This window comes from Musa acuminata, chromosome BXJ2-4, assembly GCF_036884655.1.
Source record: "Musa acuminata AAA Group cultivar baxijiao chromosome BXJ2-4, Cavendish_Baxijiao_AAA, whole genome shotgun sequence".
NCBI classification, from domain to species: Eukaryota; Viridiplantae; Streptophyta; class Magnoliopsida; order Zingiberales; family Musaceae; genus Musa; species Musa acuminata.
The window spans coordinates 20,823,133-20,850,367 of NC_088341.1; the positions used below are offsets into that span (position 1 = coordinate 20,823,133).

At 38.8% G+C, this 27,235-nt stretch overlaps 1 protein-coding gene across 2 annotated transcripts in view; it reads left to right on the top strand.

Moving 5' to 3' along the window:
• LOC103974143 (piezo-type mechanosensitive ion channel homolog) overlaps positions 1–27,235 on the top strand; it is an 82,944-nt gene that overhangs the window by 36,107 nt on the left and 19,602 nt on the right. For both annotated transcript variants that reach the window (XR_670880.3, XM_009388906.3), the window contains exons 8-14: positions 15,206–15,290; positions 18,108–18,323; positions 18,395–18,572; positions 20,140–20,268; positions 21,387–21,560; positions 24,866–25,102; positions 25,629–27,161. Coding sequence is in view for 1 of the 2 variants with exons in the window: in XM_009388906.3 (XP_009387181.1) it covers positions 15,206–15,290; positions 18,108–18,323; positions 18,395–18,572; positions 20,140–20,268; positions 21,387–21,560; positions 24,866–25,102; positions 25,629–27,161 (2,552 nt within the window). In the remaining variant the exon portion in view is untranslated. The remainder of the gene's footprint in view (positions 1–15,205; positions 15,291–18,107; positions 18,324–18,394; positions 18,573–20,139; positions 20,269–21,386; positions 21,561–24,865; positions 25,103–25,628; positions 27,162–27,235) is intronic.

Genomic DNA, 27,235 nt, shown 5'->3' on the forward strand with positions numbered 1-27,235 from the left:
CTTTCAGTTAGTTGTCACATCCAAGTAGGTTCGCATCACTTCCGCTTTCGATTGGCATTTCGTTGGGAAATGAAGTGGACAATCTACTCTCAGTAGCACTGATCACCGTTGGTGAGGATTTGACAACTATTGTCTTCCATTATCTTCGAAGGGTCTTTGAATTTGTGCAGAGCTCCTTTGCTGGATAGATAAGAGAAACTGGGGTACTCGGTTTCGCCCATTCTCTTAAGAGTTGAGAAGGCAAAGGTTACTTGACTTCGCTCGCCTCCTCGAGGTTGTACTTCATGCATCGAGCTGGTTACTGGCCTTCGCCTGCTCTTTGCTCACACTTCTGAAGCACTTGAAGTGTTTGCACTCCTTGCGTTGCGTTAGCTACTGTGATTCACCTTCTCAATGCCATCGAACTTCTGGAATGCGGGAAGTTTTCACCCCAACTTGGAGTAATTCTCTGATAGATGAGGTCGCCTCTGGGATTGTACCGTCTTCTCCATCAACCTTGCCGCCTACTCCGCTGAGTAGCAAAGGTACAGCACCGCGTACTGCCTGCTTCGTTCCTTGGTCGTGCACTCTTGCATGACCCGAAGTCCTTCACTTACGGCTATCTTGATGAGAAACTTGTTGACACCGGTCTTACGAAGTTTCTTGGCCTCTGCCCTTCAGCCTTGTCTCGGTACTTGGAGATTGCCTCTGCATGCTCCACCTCCTCGGCCCCTTTCACGACCAAGCGCTCTCCCTCCATGAGAGCAAGGGATCAATGACTTTCACGGAAGTCCCGCCTCTGCGGTACCATGGCGCTGCCATGCCCATGGCCCTACTATCCGTCTCCTCGCATCTGCATCCCTTTTCTTCACGATCAGTAGATATGTCTCCGTGGCACTCCTCTGAGTCCACCTCCATTCTGACTGATGCTTGATTTTGGGTAGCTAAGTCCCTCTGGACTCGTCGTCGCTTCCTCGCCCCTTTCGACCTCCTGCTTCAACACCTCTGTGTTCTCCAAGCAGTCTGTTTGATCGATGGAAAGACAGACTGCAACTCCCATGCATGGCCTCTGCCATCGCGTTGTAGGGTTTGCACCAATTCTGTTCTCCTTAGCTTCCTTGGTAGCAACGTTCGCTTACTCGACCTTGTCCTCTGACTCGTCGGGCTCCCTTAAGCGAATATGAGCTCTGGAGCAGTCCAACTCTCCAGCTGCTTCGATCATACCTCTGCATGATCAAGTCCCTCCCATGGAACTCACTGGTACTTGCATTCGAACTTTTCCCTTGGTGGAACCCAGCCCCCATATGCTGATGACCAAGGTTTTCATCCGATGCAAAATTCGGTGCACGCCCGGAAGACCCGCCTCTGCGGTACCATGGCCTTCACTCCTTGAATCCATAGCCCTTCTTGCCGTCGTGTTGTTCACCAAAGCGGAGCTCCCGGTAGCTCTCGATCATACCTCCATATGATCTCATCCCTCACGGGACACAGTCGTGTGTATCGCATTGCCACGAACTGTTCCACCACGATCCGCTGCACCATGTCGCCTCCTGGTGACATCTCCATTGCATTCTGATCCTTGTGGAATAAACTCGAATTGTGAACCCTCCATGTGTGGCCTCTGCCAATACATCGCAGGGTCTCCTCCACCTTCGATTTTGTTCGCTCCTTTGGCAATCGACCTTCATCCACCCACTCTTGGGTCACACCTAGATGAAGCACCGCTCTAGGACAGTCCGTCGCCTAGTAGCTCCCGAAGTCCACCGACTTCACTGTAATTTGTGCACCATTGTCTAGATCCTGGGCCTCTGCCCCTACCAGCACAATCTCCGCTGCGCACCGCTTCCTTCATAGCAACTCGAATGGCAACACTGTGGCATATTCTTCAAGAGTACCCGCCTCTGCGTCCTCTTGCCCCGTGCTAAGGCCTTCTGAACCCAACTTCGCCTCCGCAAATTGAGTCACCTTAGTTCCTCCATCAAACGCTTCTCCGAGATAAGGTGCATGTGCCCCGAAGCTCCCTTCGTCTTTGGCACCATGCAAGATGAGTCCGCTCCGTCAGAATGAAGGACCCATGGAACAACATGATCCTACTATTGCCCCTGCAAGAGTTCATGTCCTTGACCTCTGTCTAAGGAAAGCACTGTGCCTCTGCTCCATGTTCCAACTTCTCTGCTGGCTCCCTTCATGCGGCTTGGGAACTTCGCCAAGTTACACCCAAGTTGCTCCGCTCCTCGTTTTCGCATTGAGTCGATGGTGGTCCTCGCTCCCACCATTCCACGGGTCAGCCCTCCCTTGAGTCCGATCTCCACATCGACTCCAAGTGTGCCTTCATTTAAGTTGCTTCAGGTCGCTCCCCCACTTGATCTCGCAATGCATCCACCAATGCATTCCCTCGAGCGAGATCATGCGACGACTCCTCGCCGCTTGCTCAGTCCATCGAGCTTCGTGGAGTTGTTGTTTGTTGAGGTACTCCTCCTCAACTTGTGAGGTCCGTCTCACATGATTCTCCCTCTGGAGAGCCGGGACTTACCCCTCCTGGATAACTGTCCCATTTGAGCAACATCTCTCTTCGTTTCAGAGACCACCATCCCCTTGAACTACTCCGATCTGCTGAACAAACTGTGCATTGTTCTGCCTCCTGCAAACGCACTTGCTAGATTGCGACTCCCCGTCAATACAGCCACCGCTGCACCCCTCAAGGCCAAGCAACATGCTGAACTCATTGCACACTTCAGCCTCCTACGGACGTATCCTTCACATGCCGAAGAGAAAGTTTTAATGCTCCATGGCGCCGAGTCTCGGTCGCCTTGGGATGGCCACGAACATTCCATCGTCCGCATACAAGCCCCTGCATGAGTACCAAATTCTTCGAGTTAGCAATTCCCCTCACCTCTGTGAGCTTTGCATAACTCTTTTGGTCGTTGAGCAACTCATTCCACCTTGCATGGTCTCATTCTTGCCAAACGCCTCGCTTGCCTAGAGCACCATCAAGTATAGTTGTCAACGTTGAGCCGTAGCTCAAACTCAGCCATCCCAACCTTTGTGCGCTCCAAATTCTTCCAAGCTTGCCTGTTCTCATGGTGCCTCTTGCGCGAAGGGTTGGCCATTCCTCTGAATGCCAATCTCAGATGCCCGCTCCTCTGAGCGACTCTTTTCCCTATATCTCCATGCCCGTTTTCCCTCAAACGGTCGCGCGTGTGCTGACTGCCCTCAAAGCAGCCCCGCTAGGTCCCCCACGTTTGCATGTCAAGTGTTTCTATGAGTGCTTGTCCCGCTTTGATACCATATGACACGGACTTAGTTGATTTTGCCTAAGTCGTGCGGCACCCTTGCGTGTCCGTCCGCAAAGGTCAGCCTCCCCGAGCCTCCCATTGTCCCTTAGGACCACCAAAAGAGAGAACGGGCAAGAGAGAACGCCTCAATCGGGATCCACAAGCAAACATCTCCGAAAAACACTTCATAGACGATGCAAATTACAAACAGACTTTACAAGCTCTGAACAGTGGCACAACAAAGGGTAAAATGGTCCATTACAGATCGAAAAGCTCTCGCACGTGTCCACATGACACAACCTTTATTTACAAGCCTAAAGATGCCACCAACCCAACTAAAATGGGACTATTAAGCCTTCGGTTGCCCCTTTACATTCTGTACAAGGCATGAACATGCCAACAGACACGGATAGATATAAGCATTACATCAAACACCTTGTTTAGAAGTTTGTCCGTGACAGCTCGCCGCTCCCGCTGCTCGTCGCTCCTGCTCTCGCTCCCGCTCCCGCTGTCGCTGCTCGCTGCCGCTGCTCGCTGCTCGCCGCTGTCGCCGCTCGCCGCTCCCACTCCCGCTTCTGCTCCCGCTCCCGCTCCCGCTGCTGCTGCTCGCCGATACCGCTGTCGCCGCTCCTGCTCTCGTTCCCACTACCGCTGCCTCCTTACACTCCCGCTCCCTTTCCCGCTACCGTTGGCGCAGTCATTGAATCTGAGTTGACTTGGGTCAACTTGCGTGTCGGCTTAGTAAACTCGGTCGACTTGAGCCCTTCTAGTGCTCCTCGGCCAAGCCTTGATACTCTTCCCTCCTTTCTTATTTCTTGACAAGTGTCCTCCCTCTCTTGGCCTCCCCCTCTATCGAGCCCTGGCACTCTTCTCTCCTCTCCTCTTTCCTGATCTCTATTTTGATCCCTCTCTTGTACTCTTCACTCCTCGACTCTCCTGCCTCTCTTCTCTTATCTTCTCCTCACTCCTGTTCCCTCCTCTCCTCCCTATTCCTATTCTCTCTTCTCCTCTCCTTCCCTCTCTTACCCTCTCCTGTTCTCTCCTCTCTTCCCGTCCCAAAGTCTCAATGCCTTTGTCTCTGCAACGCTTCAGTGCACTGTTTGTGCAACAAACTTAATATATTTGTTGGATGATTGACCAAGTGAAAAGATGACATTGATGTCATAGTTGTATATGTTGATCTTCTGTGTAGCTTTTGATGTTAAAAGCAAGGACTATTGTACCGCTTAAAATGGTACAGGATGGGTGGTACATATTGTTGAATCTCGGATTTTGATGATGAAACTAATTGATTGTGTTTAAATGTTTGACTACATTTTGAGTGATACAGGTCTACTCGATCAGGATTAGACAATTAACGCAGGAGGAATTGACGTTGCGTCGGAGGAGATCACGTCAGGATATTGGATGGCAGAAGGCTTCGGGCGTCGGGCATCAGGCCAAGGAGAGCGAAATTGCGCCAAGGATATCGGGGTTGCGGAGGTCAACCGCCGATTGGGCAACAAGCCGCAAGAGAGGATGATGCACCGAAGAATCGGACGAAGCGCCAACCAATGACGTGTCGGGCAACAGAATGTCAATTTGTGTAATAATAATTGTCTAGATCGGAGTAGAGTGTTTGCTTGTGTGTGCAGGATTAACTACGATAACCAGAAAACATAAAGCAAGGATACCGGAGTCGAGCTCGATGGACGTTTAAGGGACCGAAGAATCATCGGAGATACTGCCGGAACCATCCGAGAAGAAATCGGGAACGTGTCGGAAGTTCGCCGAAGAAATCGTCGGAGGCTCGCGGAGATCACCGAGAAGGCTCGGCTACTCGTTAAAAGTCATCACAAAGATTGGGAGCTTGCAGGGAGTCCGTCGGAAGAAGTTCGTCGGAAAGCTCGCCGGAACAAGACTCGACGTTCGCGGTTGAAAATTTGCTTAGGATGTGTTTTGGTTATGTAGTCCACTTGTAATTAGGATTAGGATTAAGAGATAATCCTATATCCTGGTTAGGGGCCAACTGGGCCCAAAGTCAGAGTTGGTTTAGGCTAAAAATTAAGCTAAACCAGCGAACTAGAGAGCCAAGATTGAAGCCCAACTAGTGGCTGAAAACACTGTAGTTGGGCTGAAAACACTGTAGGCGGTGGCACCGCCTAGCTGGGCGGTGGCACCGCCCAGCACCCGAGTGCTGGGCGGTGACACCTCCTGGCTGGGCGGTGGCACCGCCCAGCACCCGAGCGCTGGGCGGTGGCACCGCTTGGCTGGGCGGTGGCACCTCCAACAGCGGGAACCCAAAGAGAATTCAAATTTTGAAGCCCAAATTTGAATCCTCTTGAGGCCTATAAATACCCCTCTAATCTCAGCTGAGGTTACAACTTTTGAGAAGCATTTTGATTGAGAGAAAAGTCTTAGAAAGTCTTAGCAAGTCTTGTTTTCAATTTGCTAGAGAGTTCTCCTCCTCCTTTCTTATTGAAAATTTGTAAGAGGTTGAACTGCTTGTAAAAGGTTGTAAGAGGGGTGTTTACCCTTCCATTTCAAGAGACTTGCTAGTGGAAGGTGGGAGCCTCATCGAAGAGGGGCCTCGCAAGTGGAGTAGGTCATTTGACCGAACCACTCTAAAAATCGGCGTAATCTCTGGTTTGCTTTTTATTATTGTCATTTACATTACTGCAAATCTTCTTACTGCTTTAGTTCCTCATTACTCTTGCTGCGCAACTTTAAGAATACGCCTTCAAGTTAAATTTCTCAAGTTTCGTTCTTAACGTACGAAAGATTTTTTGATTAAAACCGAAGTTTTAATCCGCAGCACTAATTCACCCCCCCCTCTTAGTGCCGCTCCGATCCTAACAATTGGTATCAGAGCCACGGTTTTCTACTTTGGTTTAACACCCAAATAGAAATGGCTCTTTATGGCTTTCAAGAGGGTCATTCTCTCATTCGTCCTCCCTTTTTCAATGGGACGGACTACACTTATTGGAAAACTCGAATGAGAGTTTTCTTACTTTCTTTGGATTTGAATTTATGGCACATAGTTGAAAATGGATTTGAAATGCCTTCTCTTCCAATGAACCATTGGAATGTTTTGGAGAAGAAGATGTTTTCTTTAAACGCAAAGGCTATGAATGCCTTATTTTGCGCTTTGGACAAAAATGAGTTCAATCGGGTTTCTTTGTGCGAAACGGCTTTCGACATATGGCACACTCTTGAAATCACACACGAAGGCACTTCTAGAGTTAAAGATTCGAAAATCAACATTTTAATGCATAATTTCGAGCTTTTTCAAATGAAGCCGAGCGAAACCATTGTTGACATGTACACCCGTTTCACGGATGTCGTCAATGGTTTACAAGCTCTTGGCAAATGTTTCTCGAATTTTGAACTTGTTAGTAAAGTTTTACGATCACTTTCTAAAGCTTGGGAATCAAAAGTAACGGCAATACAAGAAACAAAAGATTTAAATACTTTTCCACTTAAAGAACTTATCGGCTCATTAATGACATATGAAATGGTGTGCAATGCACATGATGAACACAATGAACACTTGAACCACCTTCCAAAGAACAGGAAGGATTTGGAACCTTGGACAAATGAATACCACTTGAGCGATGACTCAAGTGATGAGGACAATGATGAACTTGAACTTCGAACACCAACTCTTAATAAGTTCATTAAACAAAAATCTAAAATAAACAATGAACTTGAATGGATGAAGAGGCCAAAGAAAAGGAAGGCACCCAAGGATGAATCAAGAACTTCCAAAGGTGAAACGGCGAATTGGGCTTTGACGGGTTTCGAATACAAGGTAAGTAACTCAACTCTCTTTAATTATTTTGAAATTACTTGATGTTTTCCATGATGCATTTTCTCTTTTCTTTTGAATAATTATCTTTCTTGAAAATTGCTTGTGTTATGTTAATACAATAAAATGTTAGATATAAATATAATGCTTATACACCTAGTAAGATGAATCTTATATATGTGCTTGAGAAGTAAGAATTTGTATTTTGACGATTTCCATATTGAATTTCAATGACGATGTATGACTTTTGAATGGAAGGTTTGATGATTTTTTTTATGAACCTTATCTTTGGTTTTCAAACATGATGTATAGTTTTGACATAAGAACAAAAATTTGAAGCATACTAATATAAAGTCAATCATATAAAGTAAAACTAAAGAAATTTTTAAATATCTATAAGAATCATTCAAAATTATGTTCAATAAAACCTTACTTAATGTTGTAATGAAATTATTGAAAGTTTTGATGCTATGATTTGATGATTTTATGCATGAGATTGTAAAGTTATACATGATGATTTTTATGATTTATTGGTCTTGATGGTTTTTATGACAAAATTCATTTTTCGATCCTAAATGTTGACGCACATTTTTATCTAGCATAAATGACATGAATTTAAATAATTAAAAAGAGAAAAGAATTGTTCTTGAAAATTATTTTTCTCTATCTTGTTGATTTATATGAATCCCTTGAAAATGATTTTGGTTTGATGATTTGAATTAGAAATGAGTTATATCAAAATCATGATATTGATTTGACAAATTGAATGAGTTGAAAACAAATGATGATTTTTCTCTTGAATACAACTTGTAATAGTTTTATATATATATTATCATCTTGATTTCTCGATATTCGATACATGAAATTTTGCCATAAATCAAAATTCTTTCATGATGTGATTCTTCTTGGCATTCACTAAAAATGATACATTCAAATTAACCTACTCTACTTGACATTTTGATAATTTATGACTTGAATATCATGTACAATATGCTCATAATGATGATTGAGTTATGTATGAAAAATGGAAGATATAGTTTTGAAATTTTGCATGTTCGAATTTGAAAATATTTGATATGCATGAAAATATTAAACATTTTGAAACCATGTTTTAGTGTTATGCTTAATGATCATACTTAATAAATTTCGAAATTATGGATGATGAATCTTTTACGATTTATGGATCATTGATTTTTACCATAATGAAAGTACCTTATTGATTTTTGTTGTAATGAATCTTACTCTTTCGGTTTTAAACATGATAAATGTTTTTATTTGGTATAAATGAAACAAAATCATTTGTTTTGAAATAATCGAAAAGAGGATAACATTCTTGAAAATTATTTTGCTCAATCTTATTGATTTTGATGAATCCATTTGTATCATCTTTGTGAATCTCTTGGATTTTGATAATGATTTTGATGATTTAAATTTGAATAATTTTTTTTATTGAAATCATGATCTTGATCTCTTGAAATTCATAATATGAAATCCTTTATGAATCAAGATTTTTTTTTTTTCTATTTAAAAGGAGATTTGTCGAAATGTTTCATAGTCTTTTAGTATTCATAATCTTGACAATTATGTTTTGAAACTTTATGTAAACCAAGAATGTTCATCATGATTCTCTCTTTGAATATTTAAAGAGGAGAATTTTCTAGATGGTTCATGATTTTGATGATTGAATATTTGATATGCATAAATTGAGATCTTGCTCTCCTACCACTCTTTTTGCTATTCACCAAAAGGAAGACTAATTCTAATAAACCATGATATACTATATGAATTTTATTGTATTCATGAAGTAATATCTCATCACTAATTTTTGTTTATATTCCTTCATGTGATGATATGAATGTATGAAACACTTATGATATGATTTTTTATACAATTCCATGTATTCGTGAAATATTAATCTCATCACCCAATTAATTCCTCTTGATACTCCTAATGTGATGAAGTGAAATTATGCATGAAATACAAATGGCGATAAGTTTTTGGTGGGATATAATTTGACAAATTGATACCATCATGATATGATTTGCAATGATATATGCAATACTTGTGCTTTCTAATTATGATGTGATGTATTAATATGATGTAAATCATGATTTAAAATACTATGAGTTATCGCAAAAATGATGTATTATAAATATTGATTTAATGTTTTGTATCATGAATACTCTAAATGATGAATATTTGGTATCATGATCAAAATGTTGACAAATAGTTAAAAATTTTAGTATCATGTATGATATCCTTATAATGTTGATCGATTTATTCAATATCATGCATAAATGAATATAAAGTTTTTTTTGAAAATGTGCATATTCTAATTTGAAAATATGATGATGCACAATTAAGATTGATACTTACTTTTGTCATAATTGATGTAATGGGTCTTCCCTTCTTTTTGACAATGACAAAGGGGAGAAAGCTTTTTGCTAGTTAGAACATGTAAAGAAAAGCAAAGTGCAATCTTGCACAAGAAGCATGTGTTGAATTGCCATGATTAAACTTAAGAATCTTGCTATACTTTTGTGCTTATATGTTGTGATGAAAATCTAGCTTTATGTTGCAAAAACTTGCATATCTTTTAAAATAGCTAGAGCTACTTCTCCTTTTTGTTGATGACATAGGGGGAGAAGTATATTGATGACTTCATGCATTGAATTAAATATTTTATATATTTGCATGATAGTTTAAATGTTTTTCATAACATGTGATGAATGTTACTTGGATTTGGGATAATCCAAGTGTTCTATCAATGACATATTGATAGGGGGAGTTTAGTTAAACTCCGGGGAGTTAAGGTTAACTCCGTTAGTCATCAATTAGTTGTCATCATCAAAAAGGGGGAGATTGTTGAATCTCGGATTTTGATGATGAAACTAATTGATTGTGTTTAAATGTTTGACTACATTTTGAGTGATACAGGTCTACTCGATCAGGATTAGACAATTAACGCAGGAGGAATTGACGTTGCGTCGGAGGAGATCACGTCAGGATATTGGATGGCAGAAGGCTTCGGGCGTCGGGCATCAGGCCAAGGAGAGCGAAATTGCGCCAAGGATATCGGGGTTGCGGAGGTCAACCGCCGATTGGGCAACAAGCCGCAAGAGAGGATGATGCACCGAAGAATCGGACGAAGCGCCAACCAATGACGTGTCGGGCAACAGAATGTCAATTTGTGTAATAATAATTGTCTAGATCGGAGTAGAGTGTTTGCTTGTGTGTGCAGGATTAACTACGATAACCAGAAAACATAAAGCAAGGATACCGGAGTCGAGCTCGATGGACGTTTAAGGGACCGAAGAATCATCGGAGATGCTGCCGGAACCATCCGAGAAGAAATCGGGAACGTGTCGGAAGTTCGCCGAAGAAATCGTCGGAGGCTCGCGGAGATCACCGAGAAGGCTCGGCTACTCGTTAAAAGTCATCACAAAGATTGGGAGCTTGCAGGGAGTCCGTCGGAAGAAGTTCGTCGGAAAGCTCGCCGGAACAAGACTCGACGTTCGCGGTTGAAAATTTGCTTAGGATGTGTTTTGGTTATGTAGTCCACTTGTAATTAGGATTAGGATTAAGAGATAATCCTATATCCTGGTTAGGGGCCAACTGGGCCCAAAGTCAGAGTTGGTTTAGGCTAAAAATTAAGCTAAACCAGCGAACTAGAGAGCCAAGATTGAAGCCCAACTAGTGGCTGAAAACACTGTAGTTGGGCTGAAAACACTGTAGGCGGTGGCACCGCCTAGCTGGGCGGTGGCACCGCCCAGCACCCGAGTGCTGGGCGGTGACACCTCCTGGCTGGGCGGTGGCACCGCCCAGCACCCGAGCGCTGGGCGGTGGCACCGCTTGGCTGGGCGGTGGCACCTCCAACAGCGGGAACCCAAAGAGAATTCAAATTTTGAAGCCCAAATTTGAATCCTCTTGAGGCCTATAAATACCCCTCTAATCTCAGCTGAGGTTACAACTTTTGAGAAGCATTTTGATTGAGAGAAAAGTCTTAGAAAGTCTTAGCAAGTCTTGTTTTCAATTTGCTAGAGAGTTCTCCTCCTCCTTTCTTATTGAAAATTTGTAAGAGGTTGAACTGCTTGTAAAAGGTTGTAAGAGGGGTGTTTACCCTTCCATTTCAAGAGACTTGCTAGTGGAAGGTGGGAGCCTCATCGAAGAGGGGCCTCGCAAGTGGAGTAGGTCATTTGACCGAACCACTCTAAAAATCGGCGTAATCTCTGGTTTGCTTTTTATTATTGTCATTTACATTACTGCAAATCTTCTTACTGCTTTAGTTCCTCATTACTCTTGCTGCGCAACTTTAAGAATACGCCTTCAAGTTAAATTTCTCAAGTTTCGTTCTTAACGTACGAAAGATTTTTTGATTAAAACCGAAGTTTTAATCCGCAGCACTAATTCACCCCCCCCTCTTAGTGCCGCTCCGATCCTAACACATATCAGTCTGGGTGTGAGTTGCTATATGGACCACCCCCGTTTTGGATGGTTCAGTTAAAATAATAATAAAAAAAAGAAGTGGTGGGCACCTATCCAACTCAGCGTTAAAAAAGAAAAAAATAAATTAGGGCTTGCGAATGTGAGCTCTCTTCTCGCGTACAATGCCTTTGTTGTCATCATTGCCGCTTCCGTTGAGCCACTACCGTTGCCGCTGCAATGTTATTGCTTGCTACTGCTGCTACCGTTGCTTCCTAGGTATGCTGTTGCTGCTTCTTCTCCTCTTTTTTCTTCTTCTTCTACCTTCTTCTTCCTCCACTGCTTCCTCTTTTTCCTTCTTCCTCCTTTGTTCCTCCATCACCCCTTCTTCTTTACCATCTTTTTCTTCCTCATCGAAACACCGGTATGCACCGGCGTACCATGTGTTGGTTCATTGGTACAGATTGTTATGTATCAGTCTGACAGATTGTCGACATGGGTTCGGTACCCGAAAAGGCAATCCTTGGTTAAAAGTACATTAATATTATATATTTTGATCCACTGTATACAGTGGCTGTGCAATTGTTATTCTTAAGCATATTTTTTGTTGTATGTTAAGCATATTGTGTAATAAAATAAATCATAAAGCATTTGTTGGTATTTAGAAAAAAATGAAAAAAAAATGTGACAAGCGCCTAGTTAGATGTATCTGTATCATACAAATGTTCAAGTCCAAAGAAACCATAATATTATATTGATAGCTTAAAAGTCCTTCAGTTGAAATTTATTTAATCATTATAATAGAAATATCATAACAAATACAAATATGCACTTTTGCTCAACAAGTAGCATTCTTGAGTTGAGTTGCTTAAGTGGAGAGACCAATCCAATCATTGTAGATCTGAATAAAAACACAAAATATAAATTATTGTTCATTCTATTAGGAGAGAATACTATTGAATTATGCATTCACTTAAAAAAATACAATTATTAACTTAAGAACATATGCTAGTTACTAAATATTGACAAAAAAAATTATAAATTTCTACAAGTATATGTATATATTTTAAAATTTATTTTGCATAAATTGTAGGATCTAATGATTCTACAATCTGATCCTACGATTCAAGTTTCTGATCACTTTACAATCATAGGTAGGAAAGCAAGTTTGACAACCTTGCTTCACCTATAATCTTTGTAGTCACAAAAGAGGTGTGTGGACTTTCGAGCTTGTGCCTTGTATCCTGGGCGACATTTGTAAAATATTGGTCTTGGTTCGTGTGCCACCCCAACTCTAAGTAGTGGGAACAACCGATTGGTCATCATCGTCGCAACTATTGGTTGACACATTATTGTCATTCTGCTACTATCTCCATGGACCTCATGAAGCATGAACCATGAGGGAGAAGGTGTCTCAATGATGCTAATTTTTGTCCAATGTCCACATGATTAATCAACTGCAAAGCTTGTCCCTTTCCGTTGCCGCAATAGGTGGATGTCTGACTCTATTGTGATCCCTTGCTACGATTGGTTGATGTCCGACTCTGCTGTGATATGCCATGACCACTAGTAGATTGAATGCTGGAAATCCGGCCACGGTTTGACACCAACTGCTGCTTCTCCGCTGACCCATGTTCCTCTTCTTGTATTGCCTTGGTAATGAAACTTGATGGATGTGGGGGTCCCCCACCTCATCTGGTAGAGGATCACTCAAGTTCTTTGCATTATGAAGTATGAACCCAATTAAGCCAGTTTAGGATTATCCTTCTAGAACTGAACTTATTGATTTCAGCACACCGCAGCCCTAAATCATGTGTACATGGAAGAATAAGCCCTTAATTGTCTCTTAATTTTCTAATAAACAAGAAGTAACATACTAGAATGAGCCCTTAATTACCTCTAATTAGTCCTTTATTAGATTTAGATGGAAGAATAAGCCCTAATCACACAAGAATAAGCATATTTTCCTTAACCTAATTACATGAAATTAACTTAGAGGTTAGGTTTGGAATTACTTTGATTTGAAGATAATTTGGATCAGATTTTGAGATTTAATTTCTCTTTAGATGCAAATCAACCTTCCCTAATTGTTTCGGGATCTAAACCTTTTAGCCAAGAAAACAAGAAAATGAGGTTGAGAATGAGATTGTGAAAGAGATTGAGTATGAAATAGGAGGAGAAGAGGGTGAAGGCGTATTTAAATATCCACAAAGGAGCCCCAATGGTTGGATGAATAGAAAAGACCCAAATCCAACTGTTACTGATCGTTACAGGTCGCTAACAATCGAATATTGATAGAACCTGGTTCTATCAGTTAGCACTGTGGTCCGCCTGGTAGACATGAAATACACTGTGCTTGTACCATGCTTGAACCTGGTGGTATGTCTAGGGTCAGTGGATTGTTCGACAGTTGGATCGGTAAATACCAGCTGTACCATACCAAACCTTTTGAAATATGCCCACAACTACAACTTTTGGTCAGGTTCAGTTTATATTGGGCTTGCTGTCCATTATGGTTACCTTGATCTTATCTTAACTGTGAAAAGCAGGGGTACCAAGAGGTAAGCCTACCACTTGATACATCTATATATTTTTCAAAATTTTTCCAGCTTTTGGCAACTGTATGTTTATTTTGTTTTTTCTCTTTTTTCTCCTCACACACACTCTCTCTTTCCTTTCTCTCTGTCCTGCAATTTATTTTCCCTCCTCCATGTCATTTCTCGGCCACCTCCTCCTTTGCCTTGTATGGTTACCTTAGTAGGTATAACTGCAAGATTTTAACTTTTGTTGTTAAGTAGGTATTATTGGCCTAACAAAGAGCCCCTATGGTGTTGACTGACCACTGTAAGGTTGCTCCTTTATCATTGAGGTGACTAAGGTTCCAAGTCGCGAAAAGGATTTCTATGTTTGGAAGGGTAAGGCTGCGTATATTGACTCTACTTAGATCCACCCTTGGTAAAGCCTCCTTTTGTTGACCCTTTTTTATTGTCGACAAGGTTGACCTAACATCTTAAGATCCACACTGGTCACTCTTTTACAGAGTTTTCACTGCAATTCTGTGCAGTGAAAGGAAGAGGGGGGAGGAGAGGAGAAGAGAACAGGAGTCTTTATTCTTTAAGTGTCTCTTCTTTGGTCTTCATCTCTAGCTCAATTTTCAGCTATAAGCCAACAATACATATTCTGATTGATAACAGAATATATTTTCTACAGGTTTTCCTTTTTATTATATTTTCTACAATAATGCCAATTGGTAGAGGGTGATATCATAGTTGATACATAGTACCATGTCAGAATAATGGTCTATCGGTAACTGGTAGGGGCTAGCATTAAACTCCTTTTTTAAACAATGAAGCAAGACCGCCTACATGTATGCTAAGTTTGTGGAATGACCATTTTATAGAGGCAGTTTGAAATGATGTTTTCTTCTTATACTTTTTGGGATGTGCCATGAGTCTTTGGGAGTTTGTCAAGATATTTCATGTGTCTTTGGGAATTTAATGTGCCATGAGTCTTTTTGGGAGTTTGTCAAGATATTTTGGCAAAATCATTTGCATCATAAACATTGATGCTCTTATTGCAATGTTCTTATTGTACATACTACATAGTATCTGGAAATAAGGTGTGACTCCAAAATCTTATATTTTAATGTATGTGACATGTCTTTGTAATATTTTGCATTGCAATTTATCCTTCTTCATTTGACCATACTACCCATGTTTTGCAATCTTTTTTCCATTTTCAGGTCTGGTAAAAAGCATACAAATGTTTTATTGAGAGGATCAGTTTTCAGAAATTTCAGTATCAACTTCTTCACTTATGGTTTCCCGGTAATTCCTGGTCAATATGCTTCATTTTTTATTGGAAACTTTATACTGTTTCCTCTTGTGAGTTGGTTCTAAAGATTTCATTGTTCTTTGGCCTTAAGTGAAAAGCAAGAAATCAAATTTTGGTACCAACAATTGCTTCAGTCTTTGATGGGACCAGTATGGTACCAATATACTGATGGTATACCAACGGATACTCGTCAAAGAAGCAAAGAAAAATAAAGAAAGAAAATCCACAGGACCATGGAAAAATGGGGGGCAGGGTAAACATGGACACGTCTTCCTTTTCAGACTGGTTTGACTCTTCAACATATCTAAATACATGACTTAGAACCTGGATCAACCCAGCTGTGGTCAAAATATATCTAAAGACTGTACCATTCAAAGAAAACTAGAGAAAAATACCTGACTGGGCTGGTTCACTTGATATTGACTAATGTTAGGTGGTCTGTGCTGGTCCATGGTTGGACTGGTATATGGCATACTACCCAGCACAGAGGGTCTTCTATGGGTTTCTCAAATCTTGGTAAAGCAACCTAGCAAAATTGTTTGCAGAAAACATTGATCATTCCTACTTGATAAAGCTTGCACAATCTATCTTTAGATATTCTGTCAATGTCTATATAGAGAGGCAATTCTGACTCCACTCCAGAGTTTTCAAAGGTTCTTTCTAGCACTCTATTTAGTCTCTTCATTTTCTAGCTTTTATTTTAGGGGCATTTAATCAGTGAGATAACCCCTGCTGGAATTTCATGCAAGGTTATTTATGAATCACTTCTAGTTTCGGTGATGTCAGATATGAAGCAAATTGTTCTGTTGTGCGAATTTAAATGGTTTCTACTCCCTTTATTTTGTAGTCATTATAGGTTATGTTGGTTGGAGACATTTTTTGAAGTAAATAATCAAGTATCGTGGCCTTTTGTTAACTTGCATTCTTTGAGATTCTTCTTTATTCTCTCTTGCATATAATTTTTGTCACAATTTGCACACAACCATCGTCTTACCCAAGATTTGTAATTTCGCACACTGGTGCATCGGTTAGTGCTTGGACCGAGGCTGTATTGGTTTGAATCAATATATTGAGTGTTAGTAAGTTGGTATATACTGAGTTTTGAAAAATCCTAGAAAGGCCGGAAAGAAAGAGAAACTGTCAAACACAATCTGTACTAAGGTTTGAAATATCATACTATACCGGTGTTTCGACATTCGCTCGGTACGGTACGATACAGTATACCAAGTGGTATACTGTGCGGTATACCGCTCGGTATATATATATATATATAAAATTCGACGACATTGCCTCTCTCTTCTCCCGGGCGGGGCGACGTCGCCTCGTTTATATATATATATATATATATATATATATATCCTTCTTCGGGCGACGCGACGTCGCAATTAAAAAAAAAAAAAAAAAAAAAAAAAAAATATATATATATATATATATATATATTATATATATATATATATATATATATATATATATATATATATATATATATATATATATATATATATATATACTCTTATATCGTCCGGTAACGGGCGGTCCGTGTACCGGTCAGCTGACGGATCGGTACGTACCATCCGGTACGGGCGGTATTATTAGAAACTGCATATCTTGGTCTGTACCATCTTGTACCGAGTAGTATCGTCTTTGTACCAAGCATATCAGGTGGTGCAGGGCCTGTACTGCTTGGTACAGGTTTGGTACCAGGTGTACGGTCTAGTTCAATGCAAGGATATTGCAAACCTTGCTCCTTCCAAACCGTACCGGGGGATATTGCAAATCTTGCTCCTTCCGTTGTCCACAGTGAAATTGTTTTGATATTTTATCGTACATTTAGGAGAATGGTTAATGCAATTCTTACAAGCAGGGGGTGTTCTAAGGTTGGCATTTTGATCTTTTAGCTCTTCCCAAGCTAAGTGGACTAATATTTAACCAAGGGATCATTGACATCTGGCTTATATCAAATAAGCATTAAGTCCCTTTTCTGAAAGTATGATTGAATGTTGGTTCTGTAATCGTGTCAACAAAACCAAAATAATCTCAGGTTCTTAACTCAAGCAGTTAGTCCACAGGCCCCACAATCAGTATCACATTAAAACTGAATATAGCATAATGTACTTTCCTTGAGTAATCCTCATTCCATGTCAATGCATGATTCAGAATATAAAGTTAACTAGCATATAGCTTACAATTTGTCCTTATGCTAGCATGAGCGTTGTATAAAACCTATATTGGTTGCACAATAAATGGGTACAAAAAGTTTGTGTGGTAAGATGAGGATGTTGAGATTGATGTGTAGAGTTAACAGAAAAGATATGGTAAGAAATATTTACATATGTGAGAAAGCCATTTCAAATGTTGTTTTTAATTGTTGTAGAAAGCCATTTCAAACGGATTAGAAATTTTCAAAGGAGACTTTAAGGCCAGTTAGATGATGTGAATTAATTATGAATGCTAGTGTGTGGTAGTAGATTTAGACATAAGAAATTCTTAATAACTAAGGATTTAAATCTTGGTCCAAGATCGGTTTCAGGAACCTATTGACTGTTATGGTATCGGTATATTGGAGCAGTATATGGATCTATACTACTCTATAGTCTATACCATTGAATAAAATTTGAAGTATAATAGAAATAAATGGTATTGTATCGATACTGGGCTCACATTTTGTTAGATTCTTGTAGCCATGTAGCCAACCCCAATTAGTTGGGAGATCATGGCTTGTGTCTTGGGCTGTAGATTCTTTTGCTGACTAAATATTACCTTATACCCTCTATATATGTTTATTGAAACTGTGAATTTGACAATGGCAGGTGTTGTTATTTTCTCTTTCCTTTTGGAGCTTCAGTTTCACTAGTATATGTGCTTTTGGATTGCTGGCATATGTTGGCTATGTGTTATTTTCCTTTCCCTCCTTGGTCGAATTGCACCGGTTGAATGGGATGCTTCTAATTTTTATCCTTCTTTGGGCTACTAGCACATATGTATTCAATGTGGCATTCACGTTGCTTAACAAAAAGATCCAGAAGGTAATTCACTTGTTTATTTATTTCTCTGTGATATTAATGAGACCTAACAAGCATGTCTTAAACTTATGCAGGACATGGTGATTTGGGAAACTATTGGGCTGTGGCACTATCCTATTCCTGGCTTTTTCTTACTTGCACAATTTGGTCTTGGAGGCCTTGTGGCATTGGTTAACCTCGTAAATAATTCTGTTTTTTTGTACTTGTCTGATGAGGGTGGGCAGTTTTCCAACAATGACAATATAGTTGAAGGTGAACATATTTATGATGCAGGCATTTGCATCTGATTTCCATATTAAATATCTTGTCGCATGTGTTTATGATTTCTTGTAATACGTGTGGAAGCATGTTAAATTCTGAGACTTTTGTCTACTTAATTAGCATGTCTCAACTAAAAATTCTCAATCAAGGTATTTGATGCCTTGAGTAGTCTGATTTTAGTGAATTGAAATTAGTATATGTTTTGTTGCACACAATTATCCATTTAAAAAGTGCTCTCACTTGGAAAAATTCTCCTGATACTTGTTTGGTAGGAAAATTGAAAATTGTATACAATTATTTCTAACTTTCAGGAGAAGTCAATATTTTATGTTCCAAAATTCTCTCTAGAGAATGATATGGTTTTCTGAAATATCATTAAAAAATAAGTGCAAAGTTTTTTCACCACATTCTAATTATTGGAAAAGGAAATAGAATGAGTTTTTCTTGTCAGTTTCCTACAGTTCAAGTAACTTAACACCATATCAGTTTTACTAGTTTTCTGGATATTGGTTGCCTAAAAATGTTGACCAGAAAGGTTTGCTAGTCTATGTTAGTTCCAAATCACCATGACTAGGATTGGATCTTTATTTCTGTTTCATTCTGAATTTTTAATGTCTAGAATATTATGCTTTTTTAAGCCATATGTACTTACTATTATCCATATGTTTAAATTATGTATCAGCTTTTTGTTATTCATTATTTAAATTTGTCATATTACCATTGTTAAGAAATATTTCAGCTTAGTTTTGGATTGTGAATTTTATGTTGCGAGTGGCTATTTCTGTTTCTTAAAAACAGTTGCTATTACATATAGGCAATCTTTGAAACACACTGTTGCTCAGTGATAAAAGTATATTTTACCCTTTGTTTGAGCTGCTCTTCAGCATCAGCAAAATTCACCTCCAGGCTGAACTTGTATTGCTTGATATCAATTTGTCTTGAACTAAATAGCTTCTGATAAACAATTTCTGCTTTGAGGTCTTATTTGAAAATTTGGATTTTCATGTTATATCACCAGTAAAGTAATTTTTGATAAATAGTTTGTTAAAACTCTGTTATCTATGCTTTTAGTAAATTCATATTTGATGTGATTTAAAATACTGGTCAAACACTGGTGATAAACTATACAGCTTGATAATGCTTGAAGTACTGCTCATTTTTTATATTTTATGAACTTATTTCTGTGATACTGGGAGGTAAAGGCTGGTATATATCACTTGATGTCTTGGTGTTGTACTAGTGTGATTGGTTCTCAAACAAATATTATACCAGTATTTAAAATTTTATTTTGACATTAGCTCAATCAGTGCTCTTTTGAAAAATGTTGACTACTTCAATCCCATGTATCGTGTTTGTGTAATTTGAATAGTGTTTGCTTTAGAAATAGTATTTTCTATCCAAATTGGTCGACAGATGATGGCTTTTCTGGATATACATGTCCACTTATCATATTTTTTTGCTTTAGTTCATAAATTTCTAAATATGTAATGCATGAGCGCCAATCTTTGCTTTTAAAAAAAATTACTATAATGTTGATTCTCATAACTTCCTTTTGCAGAGAAAGAAGATACAAAGGTATTAATTGTGGCTACTGTAGCTTGGGTGCTACGCAAAATTTCTCGTGCAATCACCCTTTTGCTTCTCTTTCTTCTTGTCATAAAACCTGGCCTTGTTCATGCTGCTTACAGTACGGTGAACCATCCTTCTTTTTTGTCCCCTTTTACTTTTATGCTATTTTACATAGATTTATTCAACTACAATAATTTTTTTAAACAAAATCATATTTACAATTTTGATCAGTGGTGGTTAAAAACTGAGGGATGCTTTAAATGTTGTCAGGATTATTTGTTTCTTAGAAGAAAATTTTGGAAATAAATAATTGACAAAGGAATAGCTTTTTTGTGCTTCCTTTGATGTTCATGTAATGGCCTTCTATGATGTTCATGTAACATTCTTGTTGCTGCAAGAAAGAACAACAAAGCCTTGTCTTTTAACTGTTTGTGGTCTGTTGCATGAAATTGTATTTCACCAAGTCTGATACCTTAGAGGGCCACATGGTGATTTTTGACTACTTGGTGTTGTCTCATTTTGTGTCTCCTGTATCTCAAATTTATGCCATGCAGCTTGGTTATTGTAGGCACTGGGCATATCTATATACAAAATGAATGAATAATAGTATGATTAATGTCTGATTCTCCATGAAAAAAATGGTGTAGAAGGAAGAGTCAGTCATCTCCTTGAGGTAACACATACTTTACTATTTTAGAAAAAGGTGCTTAAGGCATACTAGTGAGAAATGGTATTTAATGCTATTATTTAATAAATCAGCTACCCAATGAAGTTTTAGAAAATGAAGTTCCAACCACTGTTCTCTCTTTTAGTTATTGTTTTTCAACTTTCATGGTTTTACTCACATACCACCAAGATATTTGGTTGTCACATTGTTCCATATTCATGCTCAACGTCATGTTAAACTTGATCCTCGAAACCTTAATCATGTTTTCCTTGACTATTCCTTGATGGAGGTGCCCGACTAGTATATATCACATCCAATTATAGTGGTTACTTGTTACAGAATTACACTTAAAATAAATCAATATGGGATTATTCATTTATATATTGTCTTCATTAAGTCTCTCATTGACTTTGCATTTGTGTTTCTGTCTTCTAAAATTGACATCTTAGATGGAAATTTTATGTTATTCATGATTCATAAGACTAATTTGATTATAAAAGTGATTTTTTTTAGTATTTTTGCTCTTTGTGGTAATTTACAAAGAGTTCTCATGTTTTCTCTGATTTCAGTGTGCTTCTTCTTGGTGTTTCTATTGAGCCACTCTATAAGCAAAAAGATGCGCCAAGCTTTAATTATCTTTTGTGAGGTGCATTTTTCACTGTTATACATCCTGCAGCTCGATCTAATATCAAAATCCTTGGAACGAAGTGGTTCCTTGACATTGGTAATTCTATCACAGTTAGGTAGGTTTTTACATGAGTTATTAGTGTTAATGTTATTTGTTCTACTTGGCACAAATTAACTTTTATTCTAATGTAATGCATATCGATGTACTTCTCTTATTTTCCATAAGTTGTTCACAATTATTGGTGTCATCAATCAACTTCAATACTTTCTAACTTAGTACTGATACTATTTGTGTGGGTGCTGCAAGAGTAAATTACAGTGACATTAGAATTCACCATACCCAGAACCCCCAGAACTCCTTTAATCCACCATAGCTTTTCCTACATGATCTTTATTATAAGTTTTTCATTGAAAATGTTCCTTGAATGATTTCATTTAAATCTTTTTAAATTTTATTTTGGTTTGATCACCAATCTAATTTGAGGGGCATAAACAATAAAATTAAGAATCTCTTTTTCCTAATGTAGATTTTAAAACTACAATTGTATTCCCAAGTATCTTCACTTTAATAACATTGTCCTTAAGATTCTTATATATAATAATAACAATATTTCTATGTTGTTTTGGTCTAATTTTTTTACTATTATAGGTCCAAGATAATACAAGAACCCTTGCTCATTTTCCATCACATCTAGGTGCCAATGTGATAGGCAACTTTCGAGCTACTTCATTGCCCACCCTTTGCACTTCGAGGAAATATGTGTTGAAGGTGCCTTCATTTCCAGGGGACAATCTAGTCCTGTCCTAAAAGCTATTAAGATCCATGTTCATAAGATTTAACATACTTTTGTGATGGTTGTTGACCTAATGTGATCCATCTTTTTCATTTGGGCTTGGGACCAACATTGACTATGTTATGGTATATCATGGTATGTCATTAAGAAGAATATAATTGAATTGCCAATAAACTGTGTGATACTTTGTTGTTATTCTATACCGATGAGCAGTCAGATTGGGACGAGTTATCCGACTTCATGTGGCTTAATAGTTATGAGTGGGTTTTCAATTTCGAAGTGTATCGCTCGGTATGGGTGGTATGTATCGATCCGAGAGGATACCGATACGTGGACTGCCATCTATCAGGCTATACTAGTGTTTTGATCGGTACCGAGGCGTGCTGATCGGTACGGCCCTAGATTTCGACCGTTACCGAGGTGTATCAGTTGGTATGCCCTGACATGGTAGGTGGAGGTATTTTTAAGGTTTTAGGGGTTACCGTCAATATGCCTACATACAGGTATGTATCGTACCGAGCAGACCTCGATATGTCGGTACGGACTAGTATTCAAAACCTTGGTTATGACTAATTTTGAAGTATTATTCTATTGATATGTAGTTTACCCACTTCACCTATTCATGTAATAATTGCACAAACAGTGATAGACTGACTGGGAATTACCAACGGGACAAATGGTAGCTGATACACATAGCATTTGAGTATAACTTTAAAGTCTCTTCTAATTTTATAATTAAGTTTTAATCAATGGTATATCTTTGATGTATGTAATATCAAGGTTCTTAATTTCGTATCGTACTGGTGTTTCAAGTTTTGCTCGATATGGTATGGTACTGGCGTACTGAGCGATACACCAAGGTGTACCACTTGATATATATATAATATAAAAATATAAAACTCAATATATAAAAATAATATAAAAAAAGGAGGCGTATGTTGCCTCGGCAACGTTGCCTCCTTTTCTTCTCCTCGTCACGTTAGATGAGGAGGCGTACGCGGTCTTCTCCTCATCTGCGGCATTCGACGAAGACGTCGAAGGCCGTAGACGCCTCCAGCCTTCGGTGAAGATCGCCGACATTGGGCGAAGAATGCAGCGAAGAAAAAGTTGAGCCGTCACCTCTCGGTTACCTCCTGGATCGGGATTGTCGAGGGAGGGCGGTGCCGGATCGGGAAGCGTCGATGTTCTCCAAATTCTCCCTCTTCATCGAGCACCTTCTCCCTCTTCTCCCTCGACGCTTCTTCCCTCACTGCAGCCAGGTTGATACCGCCTGGTAGTGGGCGGCGACGGTCAAAATCAACTGTTACCGACCTGTTTCGGGCGGTAACGGTCGATACAGTCCCGTATCGTCCGGTACGAGGCTAGATCAACGGTACCACCCGGTAGCGAGTGGTCCGTGTACCGGTCTGTTGGCGGACCGATACATACCGCCTGATACGGGCGGTTAATTTGAAATTAAAATCCTTATGTAATATACCCTTTTAGATGTCTCTTTTGTTAATACAATACTTGTTAACTGTCTTATGAAATTTATGGAAGGACGTAATAAGACATCTTAATATACCTTATAAATTTTAGTTTATACTTGATATAATTGTAGATATTGATTTTTTTAATTTTTTATATTTGAAATATATTGTACTAACAAATAAATAACAGATGACACTCATATTATCAATCAGGCAGTCCAATGTTTAAAAATGCTTTTAGATTTATAGGTATTAAATTATAAATTGTCTGAATTTTTATTTTTTAGTAAAATTAAGTCAATATATTATGTTTTTATGATTCTTTACATGTTTTAGTTTCAGAATTATTATTTTGATCTATCATGATCATGTCAATCCAATCCAGCAATTGTCTAGCAACTTAATAATTTATCAATCATGCCTCTGAGTGACTTGCATTTGGTAAATTGTTCTTCTCATGTGTATATTTTTATTGATGAAGAATTCATGGTTAAATTATTGTTTGACCAATTATGATCCTTTAATTATTTATGTGGCTACATCTGACTGCTTTAGCAGACAATCTCAGATGCATATAAAATTTCTGCATGTAAACCAGATCAAAATGTACAATTGTCCTACCAATGTTTGTAGTAGGCACACTTTATAATTAATGAGTATTGAATCTAATTGTGGCATAGAAGAAAGTAGCTTGATGACATGTACCATGGAGATGCAATGGTAGAGGAGTTCTAGTCTTTGAACATGTGATTTTGACTTACTAATTTGAATTTAATTTTTAAACTACTCAATGCAAGAGAAATAGGACAACAAACTGGAAAATAATGGAGTGCATAGCCAAGAAATTATATTATATAAAGATTACATTTTTATGAGGCTTGAGTTTGTTTAATATTTTCTTCTCCAGTATTTGAGGCTTGTTTTGGTTGTATGTGAAAGTTGCTTCAATTAGAGACCTGGTTTTTTTACTTGTAACTTGGAATAATGACAGTTATCATGATGGAAAAATGTTATTCATAGTCTGATGCATTGCATCTTGCATCTTGAAGTCTTATCTCATGATTAAATGTGATTGTCAGTCCATGGGCTATTTGTTTCTCTCCATTTTCTGCATTACACAGTTGGAGTAGAAACATCAATGCTACTTGTGGCTTGCAGGATTGCCACAGCATGCTAGTTATGTTGATTTTGTGGAGATAGGTGTCCTGGTGTGTTTTTGTGCATTGCAGAACCATGGATTTGATATCCTCTGTTCATTTTCTGCTATTCTCCAGCATACACCACGTCCTCCACTTGGATTTAGTATCTTGAAAGCTGGTCTGAAGAAATCAGTTTTGCTATCAGTGTACAACTCACCAAGCTCCAGAGACAGACAGTGCTTCAGCTCTTCACATGGTATATTACTTCATCTGAGCTATGTACAGAGATTTAGCATGGATCCCCCACCTTTACTTTGTTACCTTCTCTTTCTCTGTTTCTGTTATCTTTCTCTTCAGGAAACATTCACATGCGCATCCATGCATGTTGACAAGTCTCCTACAGTAACAACCGTATCTTTATCTTTCCGGTCAGTGTATTTTGGTTACAGGAAGTTAACAAAAGAAAAGTGCTTTCCCATGTCCACTTTATACACAGTTAAACACCCATAAAATAATTAAAGAATTAGGTACATAATGCAATGAACAGCAAAATTTCTCAGTTTATTTATTGAAAAAATTTGTTACATAATGCTCATATGGCACATGCATCTCATTTCTGACCATATTTGCATCTTATCTTCCCTCTGTTCTACTCCTCTTTGTGAAGCATTCACCCTGCCCCTTTTTTTTCACATTTTGCCACTGTCAAGGCTCTTGGTCACAAGAAGTTATTATATTTGGCGTTTAATACTTTGTTTAACATTGTTTCATGTGTTATATAGAGCGAAAGATAGCAACATATCTCAGCAAAGTCAGTGAAAAGTTTCTGTCTACATATCGCTCGTATGGGTCATATGTGGCATTTCTTACTATCCTTTGCACTCTATATCTGGTGACTCCAAATTATATATCATTTGGTTATCTTTTCTTCCTCCTGTTTTGGATAATTGGAAGGCAGCTTGTGGAGAAGACACGGAGGAGACTTTGGCTTCCCTTAAAAGTCTATGCCACAGTAGTTTTTATTTTCACCTACAGCTTAAGTATCTCTTCTGTTTTATCATCATGGGTATCCAAGTTGGTTAATCTGTACCCTGATTTGGGATTTAATCCTGAAGTTTCTTTGTTGGAGAATGTCTGGGAATCGTTGGCTGTTTTGGTTGTAATGCAACTCTACAGCTATGAAAGGAGACAGAGCAGGTATAAGACAGTTGATTCTTCTGATGCATCAGAGTCTGGATTTCTTGGTTTTGTCAGAAGATTCCTGATATGGCATAGTGACAAGCTCTTGTCATTTGCTCTATTTTATGCTTCTTTGTCTTCGATAAGTGTATTTGGCCTTGTATATCTTTTGGGACTTACTATATGTTCCCTTCTACCAAAAGCTTCAAGAATTCCATCCAAAGCATTTCTGCTTTATACAGGATTGCTTGTTATGTCAGAATATCTCTTCCAGATGTGGTGCAAACTTGCAGATATGTGTCCTGGTCAGCAGCTCTATGGTTTAGCACTTTTTCTTGGTTTCAAATATTATGACTCTGGATTTTGGGGTCTTGAGTCTGGACTGAGGGGAAAGATTCTGGTAATAGTGGCATGCACACTACAATACAATGTTTTTCATTGGTTAGATGGGATGCCAGACTCTCTAGTACACAAGGGTAAGTGGGAGGAGCCTTGCCAATTGTTTATATCAACAGAGCATTCTTCAAGTGGTATTATGGTCTACACTGAAGAAGACAAGAGATTGTTAGATTCAACTTTAGTATCTACAAGTGAAAGCGCTACTAATTTGAGTCCATCATTTGGTTCCAACCTCAACAGAAAATCAGACTCGATTCTTAATATGATCAGAGGCTCGCAGAATAAGAAATACTCATTTGCATACATATGGGGCAGTTCTAAAGAGAGTCACAAATGGAATAAAAAACGCATCCTTGCTTTGAAAAAGGAGAGACTTGAAATGCAGAAGACTACACTAAAAATTTATATGAAATTTTGGATGGAAAATTTATTTAAACTACGAGGCCTTGAGATTAGCATGATTGTGTTACTACTGGCAAGTTTTGCTGTGCTGAATGCCATCTCAATGTTCTATATCTTATGCCTCGTCACATGCATTCTTCTAAAACGAGAAGTTATTCGTAAGTTGTGGCCTATGTTTGTTTTCATATTTGCTTCTGTCCTCATTGTTGAATACTTTGCCATTTGGAGAGCTCTGATTCCATGGACTCATGAAACTAGTGGGGTAGAGATCCACTGCCATGATTGCTGGAGAAGCTCAGACCATTACTTCAGCTTTTGCACAAACTGTTGGCTAGGTATGCCGAGATCTGCAGCCACATATAAATCATTGTTCAAACTTGTCTGCATCCATGCATGTGTGACTGGGTAT